Here is a 12931-nt window from a genome sequence, read left to right as displayed (position 1 = left end):
GGTGGATGCCTGGAATGCGCTCCCGAGAGAGGTGGTGGAGAGGAAAACGGTGACAGAGTTCAAAGAAGCATGGGCTGAACACAGAAGATCTAGAATCAGAAAATAATAGTAAATATTGAACTAAGGCCAGTACTGGACAGACTTGCATGGTATGTGTCCGTATATTGCCTTTTGGTTGAGGATGGGCTGGGGAGGGCTTCAATGGCAGGGAGGGTATAGATGGGCTGGAATGAGATTTAATGGAGACTTCGACGGAACCCAAGCACAGTAACGGGAAGAGCACAGGATTCACATTATAAACCATAAAATTATACTGCTTTGTCACTCTCTGATCATTCATCCATCCCTTCCTATTTCTCACCTCCGAAGCCTACATTTCCCTGTGAGACAGTCAATGGAACGTTTTATGCTTCACTTATATATTCTTTCAGTCCTCGGCAGTGCTGCTGCATTAGTAAGTATTTCACTTGCAGATTTATCACACCATTATCGTCAATGGTCAAATAAAAAACTATTTGACCAAAGATTTATAATGGTGTGATAAGTCTGTATGTGAAATACTTACTAATGCAGCAGCACCACCGAGGTCTGAAGTGATTCATTTGGGGTGAATAGCCCTATTTGAAGGGTGTGTGTTGACATCACTTATATATTCTGACATTTGTTATCTTTTGCTCATGTCTAACCCTAAGAAGCTATTGCCTTTGAAAGCTAGTCAAAAATATGAGTAAATCAAAAAGTAAAGGCAAAATACATTTAATGGCTTCAATAGCAGTAACTGTAAGCAACTGAACAAATCACTTTTCCACATAGTCTCCATTTGTTGTATCGTTCAACTAGCTTCTGCATTCTTGCAGAGAAGTTTTTCGGCTTCTCCCAAAGCCAGGTGAGCACCGCTTCCTTTACATCATTATGCTTTGTCTTTTGCTCTCCGGGTTGCAGTGATGCACTCATATCTCATCACCGGTGACCATTCTCTCCAGAATACTCGGATCTTATTCATACCATCTCATAAACTAGGTCGCAACCTCTACATACTATCACTTATACAGATCAGTAATCTATTTGGGAGCTCATTGTGCACAGACTTTCCTGTATCCCAAGTCATCATGTATTATGGCAAATGCAGATCCATAGCTGTTATCCAAATTTGTAGCCAATCAAGGCATCCGCTCTGTCAATGTGCTCTTGTCTTGTGTGCACAATGTTGAGGGGCGACCAAAATGACCTTCGTTGGTTACACCTGTTCTTCCTGCTTTAAATCTTTTCACCCACTCATATGCCTTTCATTGATTCATGGTGCTATGACCATACTGGGTCAATACCAAATGGTGAATTTCCATAGGCTTCACTCCCTCTGTCAAAAGAAAGCGCACTACTGCACGTTGTTCTTTGATGGTGCACACGACTACAGGCTGAGCGCTGAACTGTGCGTGGATGAACTATCCAACAGGCAATGTACAAATACATATGTTACATTTTGCTAGCTCTGTTCCAGTTATTGTGTAATTTAACAATTGCCTTTAATTTTTGACTCACCCTCGTATATCTTATGTATCTTTTTTTTCTTGTTTTGTTTTATTTCTAAGTATTTCCTTCCTTGGCAGTTACCAGGGACTAGAAAACACAGGGAGAATTATTTATCTTTTAACAGCACTTTAGTACTGCTAAATGGCATGGACACATTAGCTAGGTTGTTTGCGATGTCTTCACAAGTAAGATACATCAGGCTGTGAGAAAAAGAAGGGTGGAAGAGGAATCTTGAAAGTTAAGAGTACAGCTAAAAATACCCAAGGCATTCCGCGCAGAGAGTGCATCCTACCTGCATAGAGACTGCCTTGTCTATATTCTTTTTGCTTGGAGTTTCCAGGTCTGTCAGAGTCTTTGCAGTTATTTCCCTAGCTTCAGAAGGGTTATTGCTGTGCTGGGGATTCATTGAAGGGTTGTGGGTATTCTGGTTGAAATCTGATGAGCTGTGGCTCAGGGTCTCCCAGCTCTGGGGAGAGGCCGATGTCAGTTCATGAAGCTGCATTAGAGGGCTGGTAGGAAAATCAAAATGAGAGTTCTTTGAGACATCACTCTCAGCCATCACTTGTCTCTGAGTCTGGCTGAGACTGTCTGATAGATTCCAGACCCTCTCTTCCACTTGCCTAAGAAAAGGAAACAAAAGGAACAGACATTAGGTCTCATGTGTTGAAATTCTTCTCAGCATTACAGGATTTTGATGAACATCTGCATAGGTGACCAAATAAGCAAGTAAATGACCTCTTATAAAATAGTGACTGGCATAAAAGCAAGTACCATTACATGATGAGGCACATATGGGTAGAGTTAAACACATATGGCCACAGATCATGAAATATCTTAATTTATATGCGTATGAGCATAAGGTAAGCAATCTTTATTTATATAAGCTCTCAAGCATGAACACACTTTTGTAGGTACCTGCATATGGTGCTCTGTTATACAATTAGGCCCAAATTCTGTAACCAGTGCCTAAAGTTAGGCACCTACCTAAATTGAACAAGAAGCCCAATTAAGCTTTTCAATCAATCTCGAGCCTGGAACTCTAGATCATTTATTATTTTATTGCCCTTTTATTAATTGTTTTTGGAAATTGATCTGGAGTCAAATAAATTGTATGTTGGAAAATCATGTAGCCCTGTCCTATGACACAATTTTATTTGGGGTGTCTATGAGGGCTAAGTGTCAGTTATCCTCTAATAATAACAAGCTTTTAATGATTTTAACAGGAGTTGCCATTCAACAAATAACATACAATTGGAAGGATTATAGAGGGTTAAATTACTGCTTTTGGTGGAGTTCAGTGTGTCATATGTATGAAATGGAAAAAACATTGGCAATTAAAAAAGGATATTTTAATAAATTTAAAGATGTTTGGGGGCCATTAATAGATTATTATAGTAAATAGATTATTATAATAAATAAATTGTATTTAACCCCATTTATTATGTATGTGTGGAGGGTGGGGGGGTGTTTAAAAGTGTTGGATATTTATAAAGATATATGTATGGGGTTGAGGGAGATAATTCTTGTGGTGTGAAATTTGTAATAATTTCAAGTGGAAATGTATATTATGAAGTGATTTATTGTACACTTGTTTGAAAATTTATAATGAATAAAGAAATTAAAAAAAATAAAATAAAATAAAATAAAAAAGCTTTTCAATCAGCACTGACTGAAAATAGGCGCCTATCAAGAAAGCGCAATCCCGTAACAAGGCGCCTCTAAAAATTTAGACGGCCTTCCCAAAAAAGGCGCTAGGCATGTTAGGTTTGGGCGTGGCTAAATGTTAGGCGCCTTGTGGCAGAATCGCTGCTCTTAAGCGTGCTTAAGCGCTCAGCCAGGCGCCTAACTTTTAGCTGTGCCTAGAGCTGGCCTATTTCTTGGGCACCTCCACAATAGGTTCCGCTCAGCGTGATTCATTAAACAGCGCTGAACAGTGTCTAATTAGGCGCCTAACTTTTGGGCGCCTCTTATAGAATTTGCCCTTTACCCTCCTAGAAGGTACCTCTCTGGAAACTATTCTATAAAGGACAGTAGGCACTTATTTTTCTTTATAAAATATTAGTGCAGCAAGGCAAATACATGCATATAATTTAAGCGTTGGAAGACAGTGCACTTTATTAACTCAATGGATCGACACAAACGTGTTTCGACCAATTCAGCCTGCCTTGGGAATCTTACAAATCACCTCACCAGTTCTTTCAGCGTACAGTGTATCAGGAAAATATCACTGTACTGTATAAAAAACTGTTGAGAATCCTGGCTACAAACATCAAATAGTGACTCTAGCACAGGGGTGTCAAAGTCCCTCCTCGAGGGCCGCAAGCCAGTCGGGTTTTCAGGATTTCCCCAATGAATATGCATGAGATCTATTTGCATGCACTGCTTTCCTTGTATGCTAATAGATCTCATGCATATTCATTGGGGAAATCCTGAAAACCCGACTGGATTGCGGCCCTCAAGGAGGGACTTTGACACCCCTGACCTAGCACATACAATAGTGTTTTAACAAACCAAACCGATTGGTTTAAAAAAAAGTGTGTAAATTACAGTACAAAGAATTAATTTGCCCACCTAACTCCATCCCATCGCGTTTAGGTGCCATTTTATAGAACAGTGTGCAGCTGGAATATCGAATTCTCTATTTGCTCAATCTTGTGTGAGACAAAAATCTGATCTTTAACAACAGCCGAAATTGAGTCTCACACAGTGCTAGTCTCTGATTGAATGTGTGTGCATATGTTCACACACATTCGTGCATATTCTGGTACTATGCTTATTACTATTTGAAAAATCACCCTTAACATGCAAAGCAAGACGTTTTACAAACAAAATGGCACTTAATAGAAAGGACCTCCATAAAAAAGAGGACAGGGAAACAGTTGCACAACAGAAGACTCATAACTTAAACAAGAGCAACAAGCTTTCTGGAAGGCTGTTAATTTTCTCTTTTCATAATATCCTGTGATCACTGTTCCCTCTAAGCTGAGTGGGAGTCCTCCACCTTCAGTCCTGCCAGCAGGGGTGCTGCTGATCACTATCCCCTTTTCAATAGTGAGGAATAAGCAAGCTCTGCAGGACTCCAGGGAACCTGCCTTGAAACAACAATATTGAAGAACCACCCCATCCCACAACTTAAAATAATGTCCTCTAGTTCTACCACCTGTTTGTCTCTAGAAAAGGTTTGTTTGTGTATTAATACCTTTCAAATATCTGAATGTCTGTATCATGTCACCCCCTTCATATTTTATATCATCTGGATATAAAGAAATATACAAGGAGGACAGAGGCATACCCCATGCTAAAATAGTTCAGACCTTGAAACAGCAAAGAGATATTCCACCCCAAAAGGCTGCATTCTCTGAGAGGGCACAGAAGCACATCAGGACTCACCGTCGTATCTGAGCTAGTGTGTCCGTTACCATTTTACAGCGTTTCAGCAAACCATCCAACCTATTGGGCTCCTCCTTTAAGAATTTCACAGCTTCCACCTCAACACGCAGGACCACACGCATCTTACTCTGTAAGCTAGGAAAATGAGCTGAGAAGAACACAGAATAAGAGAGGGCATTTCAGAATCCAACTTTCCCTCACCAAGAAGGGAGATGCAGTAAGAAACAGAGATACTCACAACCTAGCAGCTCAGCATCTATTTTGTAATTGATGTATTCTTAAATAGAATTTTTTTTTGTATTTAAAGTCTTCAGAGTGTGCCAACCACCAGCCAAACACTTCATAGGCTTATTCATTCAATTGGCATATTTATCTTCATCAGACTTAGGGCTCCTTTTACGAAGGTGCACCAGGGTTTTTAGCGCACGCACAAAATTACTGTGCGTGTAGCCGAAAATCGGCGGTAGTGGCTAGCACGCTCGGGAATTTAACGTGTGCTATTGCGCGCATTAAGGCCCTAGTGCACCTTTGTAAAAGGAGCCCTTAATTTTTATTTTCTCTTTAAAGTGCTCTGTGCCATTCATATATGTGTTGAACCACTTCCCAACATATACATATTTCACATATCTTTAAAAAATAACTTTGTACTTAGCTTCAGCAGTAGTTTTGTCCTGCTTTCAGCATAACGATAATTTTCCTTGAATGTCGGGTAGGACCTGTCAGCTCGACATGTTTCGCCCAAAGGCTTTCTCAAGAATGAGTCCCCTACAAATACAAAGCAAGGTGGTAAACCACATTCTGGGATCTACATGTGGTTAGGAGGAGTCCATATACTCCCTTCGATGGTTTTATCGCACCACTGGCAGCAACCACATCTGCTATGATTCCCGTCAATTATTCCTCTCCTAGCTTCTTCATATCTACTGTATATTTTGACAGTCTCTTCCCCAGGTTTTGACCTCTGTTGTAGGCTATCACAGGAAATTCTTCAGCAAAAGTTGGTATGATTTGAAGAATATGCCAATGTTGTTTCATGCTTTTAACTAGCACATATGGTCGCTGCCAGTGGTGCGATAAAATCATCGAAGGGAGTATATGGACTCCTCCTAACGGGGATATGGTCATTAGACCACGCAATCAAACCACATGTAGATCCCAGAATGTGGTTTATGCAATAACATGCCCCTGTGGCTTAATTTACATAGGTAGGAGTAGTCGACCGGTTCATATTAGGTTAAATGAACACAAGTCTCGTATCATCACGGAAAATACTCAGGCTCCGTTAGTCCAACATTAGCTGGACAAGTCTCATACTATAAATGATATCCAATGATGGATCACTGACTGTATAAAAGAAGGGTGGGAGGGTGGTCATTGTGAAAGGAGACTAAATTTTAGTGAACAACGCTAGATCTTTACTCTAAACACTGTAACACCTTTTGGACTGAACCTGGAAATCAAGTGGATGATTGGTATAAACTCCTCCTGTTTCTACTGTCATCATCAGTGACATATTTGATGACTCATTGATTTAAGGAAACAAAAAACACTGTGGCCATCTTTTGACTAAAGATATTCTGTCGGGATGCAGCAGAGCAAAACAGAAGGGGTAATTTATCTGAGAAGTTTTATTATGGACTCTAAATTATAACAAGCTTTTTACCACCTTGCTTTGTATTTGTAGGGGACTCATTCTTGAGAAAGCCTTTGGGCGAAACATGTCGAGCTGACAGGTCCTACCCGACATTCAAGGAAAATTATCGTTATGCTGAAAGCAGGACAAAACTACTGCTGAAGTTATTTTTTAAAGATATGTGAAATATGTATATGTTGGGAAGTGGTTCAACACATATATGAATGGCACAGAGCACTTTAAAAAGAAAATAAACAAAAAATTAAGTCTGATGAAGGTAAATATGCCAATTGAATGAATAAGTCTAAGAAGTATTTGGCTGGTGATTGGCACACTCTGAAGACTTTAAATACAATTTTTTTAAGAATACATCAATTACAAAATAGATGCTGGTTTTGTTTTTAGTGATGTGAGATTGTGATAGCATCTTCAGTCTTTTTGGCTAATTATTTACACAACATAGCAGCTGCACATTCTGCAACATATCACATTTTAGGGGTATTTTTTATAAAGATTTTTCCACATGTAAAGCCCGGCACATGTAGACACATCTAAGTACTTGTGGCAACAAAATGGTGCGTACTTATATGTGTTCTATGTGTACCTATTCCCAGGGACATAGTTGTGATCTACTTGCATATTTTGAATAATATACAAGTACACACATACATACAATTTTCACAAACTTTGGAACCCATGTTGGGCTGTCTCTGGTTGCTTATTTTATAAGGGCACATAGGCATTTTTTTTAACTTCTCACATAGGGATCCTATTATAAAATCAAGTGCATTAAGAACAAACTTAAACCAATGCTTAACTAGTAAAAGCTCTCTCAGACAGATTGGAAAGCTATATATAAGGAAAAAAATTCAGCTGAGACACTAATGTAGCTGTCATGCTACGAAGTTTTGATGTTTCTCAACCAGCCTCAGAGCATTTAGCACTAATTGTGCCCCACAAGGCCACCAGTCTGGTCCTGCAAGACATATGTCTGAGCTGATATCCCTGATGACAGTAATTACAAACTACCACTGTCAGTACTTGCTAGCCCATGCAAACTGTCAAGACTTTTTTACATATGGTGTCACTAACCTGCCCATCAAACAAAGTCATTTCTAGGTCAGACTATCCAGTCAAGCTATTTGCTTTCTTAATGCTCACCATTAAATATGATCTTATTAAAGAAATTCCACACTAGAGGGTAGTACTCACTCTACAAGTGCCCCATTACATCAGGACAAAACAAGAGGGATTCTTACATCATACAGACCTACTAAGTCTGTATTACCAATCATTTTTTAAATACCCCTCTCTACTATATGAAAAAAATAATTTTTAGTATTAATCTACAAGACAACAAGGATATACCTTGGAAAAGGCAGCATTTTAAACATTGCAGTGAGCACTAGAACATTAGTACACCCACTGTAAAACTAAACAATGCAAAAAAAATAAAATAATAATTTCTTTTCTGCCTTTGTCATCTCTGGTTTCTGCTGTCCTCATCTTCTCCTTACTCTCTCCCTTCCATCCAGTGTCTGCTTTCTCCCCCCCCCCCATTAAGTGTCTGCTTTCTTTCTATGCTCCTTCCATCCAGGAAACCAGTAAATCAAAACGGTGAAGATATACATGTACACATACATTTCTTAAAAATGAAAATTAGTCATCTTTCCCTCCATCCCTGGGATCTAGCATTTCTATCCTTTCCTCTCATCTTATCATCTTTCTTTCACACCCCACCTATGGTCTGGCATCTCTGTCTCTTTCCTTTCCATCTTTCTTTCCCTACATGCTCTGACATTTCCCTCTAAACTAAACTAAACTGAAGCTTAACTTTGTATACCGAGTCATCATTCTGAGAAGGCTTGACTCGGTTTACAGCAATTAAATAAACTGGGAATGATTTACAAATGATAAATAGAAGATAATAGCAAAATTTCAAAAGAATGAATTTTCAAAATGTTTGGCAAATAGGGTAGTTTTAAAATATTTACAGAAAAATTGAAATGAACTGGAACTCCTTAAAAAAAGGGGAGATTATTCCAGAGTTGAGAGAGTTTAAAGACCAAAGATTGACTGAAGATCTTGACTCCTTTAATCCCTTTTTTAGAAGGAAGGGAGAGTTTAAATTGTTGGATACCTCTTGCAAAGGAGAATTGGTAAACATTCCAAAATAAAGGAATACATGGATTAAAGATACCATATAAAATTTTAAAAGAAATACAAGCTCATTTAAATTGAATTCTAAAATAAATCAGGAGCCAATGAAGACTCTGAAGCAAAGGGGTCACATGGTCAAATTTACGTTTTCCAAAGATCAGCTTCACAGCAGTATTCTAAATTAATTGTAATCTATGAAGGCAAATTTTTGTAATGCCAAGATAGATAACGTTACAGTAATCAAGACGAGATAATATAATTGATTGAATTAAGATAGAAAAATGACGGTGATGAAAAAGATGTCTAACCTTCCTCAGCATTCGCAAACTAAAGAAGCTTTTCATGACCAAGGAATTTATTTGGTCATTAAAGGAAAGAGAGGAATCAAAAAGGACTCCTAATATCTTAGCAGAGAACTCAATTAGTAAGGAGGACCCAGATACCAGAGCTACAGTAGGAGGAAGACAGTCCAATCTTGGACCTAACCACAAAAGCTTAGTTTTAGTTGTATTAAGCTTCATTCAGACAGATAAAGCCCAGGCTTGAAGTTTGGAAATGCAAAAATTTACTTTGGAAACTAGATTGGTAATATCCGGATCAATCTCAATCAATATAAAGATATCATCCATATAAGTGAATAACGTTTCCCAAACTGACAGCTTAAAGGTGTTCAGTGTGGTCATATAGAGATTGAATAAAATTGGAGAGAGTGGGCAGCCTTGAGGAACCACACAGGGAGGCTGCCAGAAGTTGGAGATATCGCCTTCAATATTTACTGAATAGGAACGGTACAGAAGAAATTTAGAAAACCAATCCAAAACAACCTGATGGAGACCATATCTGAAAGTAGCTGAAGTAAAATATCATGATGTACTACATCAAACGCTGTAGACAAATCGAACTGGAGTAGAATAGAACATTTATTTTGAAGACGAATTTGTTGAATCTCCCTCCTCTTCTCTAATGCCCTTCCCCCTATCTTGCCAGATTTCCCTCCCTGTTCTGCCTCTAACCCATTCCTCCCCCAGCCCCACCCCCACACAAACCTCCCTGAGCTCGAAGGCCACATTTGGAAGCCTTCACGTATACACAGATGTTCGACGCAATGATGTCTCATACATGCGTGTGTATGATGTCATCACGGTGACGGCCACACATGCGCAAAGGCTTCCAGATGCGGCTTCCGAGTTCAACACTTCCAAAACCCAGACAAACTGCCGGGAGGCAAGGGGTGTGCACATGGGGGGGGGGGCATCACCCCAGGTACCACTCACCCTTACTACGCGACTGCTCCACCCCATCTTGGCAGGTTTCTCCCTTATCCCTCCTCCCTCAATAGGGTACAGCATTTTTCTCTTCCTCCCCATCCCCCCATGTGATCCAATACCTCTTCCTCTCCCTGCAGGTTGCAGCTTGCAATCTTCAGGAGGCTGGCAGTGACAGTCAGCTAAACAAGCTGCCTTCAGCAGCCCCTAGAAGCTTTCTCTCTGCTTCAACTTCCAATCTCTGTAGAGACAGGCTGATGCAACAGAGGGAAAGCTTCCAGGCCACTGAAGGCAATGTGTTTAGCTCACTGACACTGCCCGCAAGCAAAGACTGTGAGCTGCAGCAAGGGGAAGGAATGGTACAGAACCGGAGCACCCCCTTATGGTTTGCACCTGGGGTGGGCCACCCCTCACTTTCCTGTCCTTGGTATTCCATTGTGTACTGAAGAAAAAAACAACAACCTTTCTCTGGGTCATTAGACAGGAGGAGCCTCCTCTGGTCTTACCCTGAAGGAGCCATCTAGTAACTCTATGCTACAGGACGTATGTCTGTGGCCTAAAATCCCACCATAGACAAGCACACAGTGATCCTTAAATAAAGCAGGGAATCTTTGGCCTTTCTAATGCAATTTAACTCCATTCTTTCCCTCCTACCTATCCATACTGGAGATAGTCCCAGAATCTGTGCATTTAGAGTCTGGTTTTAAACATAATGAACACAATGAGACAAAACCTGCGATATCTTTGATATACAGTACTTTCTACCAGTAATCTAGAACATTTGCTGCAGGTCTTCCCCGCCTGCTTTCCATTACCTTTCAGCTCTGTAAGGGTCTCTCCGAGCTGCTTTAGCACCAATGCCTTTTCCTCTAGCTCTTGCACAGCGATGAGACGATGATTATGGGTCAGGTCCCTTTTAATCTTCTCCACAGACTTCTCCAAATCACTGAGAGATGTCAAACAAACTTATCATCAGTAATACTCACTGCAAGCAAAACACTAACAAGATGGGCTAAGTAGGGTTGGTAATTAATACATGAATCAAACACTAAAAGGCATATCTAAAATGTTACAGACTTTTTGAATATTATAATCTAATAAGATAGGCAGAAAAGAAACCTACTCAAAATACTTAGGAGAAGGTCTTTAAATTAAAACAATGAGGCCAATCACGAGGAGTGAGGCCTAATGTGTTGGATTAAGTACTTAGGCATGGATGTATATTATTCGTACAGGAAAAATGTAAATGCAGGTCATGGGTCTAGTTGGTTTTATTTTTGGTGGGGGCACCTCTCAGACCTGCAACATTTGTCCCCCTCCCCAAAGTTGCTGGTCTGAATGCCTCATTTTCTCTCCCCTACCCCATGTGTTATGGTATCTCTCCCTTCTCTCTTTCCTTCCTTGTTCAGCTCTGTCCCTTCTTACTACCCCCCCCCCTCCCAACCTGTCCTAGTCCCACAGCTCCTTCCCGGTGCAGCTACTGTGAGTAGGAACTAAAAAAATGGCCAGTGCACTGCACAGTCTTGTGCTGCAGCACTTCCAGCTGGATCGCCCTCCTCTGCTGGAATCGCCCTCCTCTGATGCACCTTTTACTGTCATAGGGGCAGTTTTGACAGAGCCTGGTTGGAAGTGCTGCAGGACAGAATCTGAACCCGCTGTTTCTAGGTCCTGCTCATAGCTGCATTGGGAAGGAATAACAGAACCAGAACAGGTTTGATGTAAGAAACCAGATCCTGGCGGGGTGGGGTGGGGGTGGGAGTGGGGGAAGAATGGACAAAGCTGGACGGGGAAGAGGGAAAGAAAGCAGGTATATTACGAATAAAGACACTCCTTCAGTTTTGGATCTGGATGGAGGCACCTTCCTTCTGACACTGGCATAACAAGCTTCATATTTTATTGTTATTGGAGCGACAAGAAGCTAGGCTATCCTTGAAGAAACTATTTCTATCCATATGGAATCCTTACATATATCCCCTCCCACTAGAGCTACTACTACTACTAGTAGTGTTAGAAAGTTTGAACACAACACCTTGGTTGAGGAAACTCCATTGGCTACCTGTACATTTATGTATTGTTTTCAAGACATTAGTACTGGTATTCAAAGTAATTTACCATGAGATTCCCTGGTATTTATCGCAAGCCATGGCAATCTATTGACTGCTTAGAACTTTGTGGTCTGAGGGTGCGATAAGATTGTCATTGATGGACTTCTCAAAAGTGCACTACGAGAATACGAGATCTTCTGCTATTTCCATCACAGGAGTAACTCTGTGAAACAAATTAACTGGACTGCAAAGAGCTCTGTCTGATTTTCAGAAGTTTAAGAAAATGCTCAAGACTATATATTTCCAATGATTGATGATGCTGATTGAACCCGGTTTTTGGATTAATATATTATGGAAGGCTGTAAACTAATTGTTCTCTCTGAATGATTTGTAATCTTTGATGTTTGTATATATTTTGTTTGTCTTATTTTATGTATGTGATTACCTGTAAAGCCGCCTAGGGATAGGCGGTTGAGAAATCTTTAAATAAATAAAATAAAAATAAATACTACTACTTATCATTTCTATAGCTCAAAGCTTAATTTTAAATCAAATTGACCAGTAATCCCTACAGATGTCCCCGTCTGATAATAGAAAAGTTGGGGGGTGGGGAAGAAGCTTACCATATTTTTCACTCCATTAGATGCATTTTTTTCCCGCCCAAAGTGGGTGGAAATAAGGATGCGTCTAATGGAGCGAATACCCAAAGCTCCCCCCCCACCCCCCGTTAACTTATTTTAATGCTGCCACCCTCCCTTTCTTGCCGGCCCTCTTTCTCTCCCCCCCACCCGCGCATATCTTTTTTTTTTTTTTTACTTCTGGCGCCTCACTCGCTGAGAGCAGTGCACAAGGGTTGCTGGCTGCCTGGTCCCCGCCGCTTCCGCTGAGAATGGCAGACATGGCTGCCT

General features: G+C 40.4%; 1 protein-coding gene across 17 annotated transcripts in view; it reads right to left on the bottom strand.

Moving 5' to 3' along the window:
* The window catches only part of SRCIN1 (SRC kinase signaling inhibitor 1), a 223107-nt gene that overhangs the window by 78404 nt on the left and 131772 nt on the right, over window positions 1-12931 (bottom strand). For all 17 annotated transcript variants that reach the window (XM_033918285.1, XM_033918280.1, XM_033918282.1 and 14 more), the window contains 3 exons: window positions 10794-10924; window positions 4921-5068; window positions 1823-2150 (listed from right to left, as the gene is read on the bottom strand). In XM_033918285.1, coding sequence (XP_033774176.1) covers window positions 1823-2150; window positions 4921-5068; window positions 10794-10924 — 607 coding nt within the window. The remainder of the gene's footprint in view (window positions 1-1822; window positions 2151-4920; window positions 5069-10793; window positions 10925-12931) is intronic.

The sequence above is a fragment of the Geotrypetes seraphini genome, chromosome 13, assembly GCF_902459505.1.
Source record: "Geotrypetes seraphini chromosome 13, aGeoSer1.1, whole genome shotgun sequence".
In the NCBI taxonomy this organism is placed as follows: domain Eukaryota; kingdom Metazoa; phylum Chordata; class Amphibia; order Gymnophiona; family Dermophiidae; genus Geotrypetes; species Geotrypetes seraphini.
Note: the sequence above shows the minus strand (reverse complement) of the source record. Positions and strands in the feature narration are given on the sequence as shown.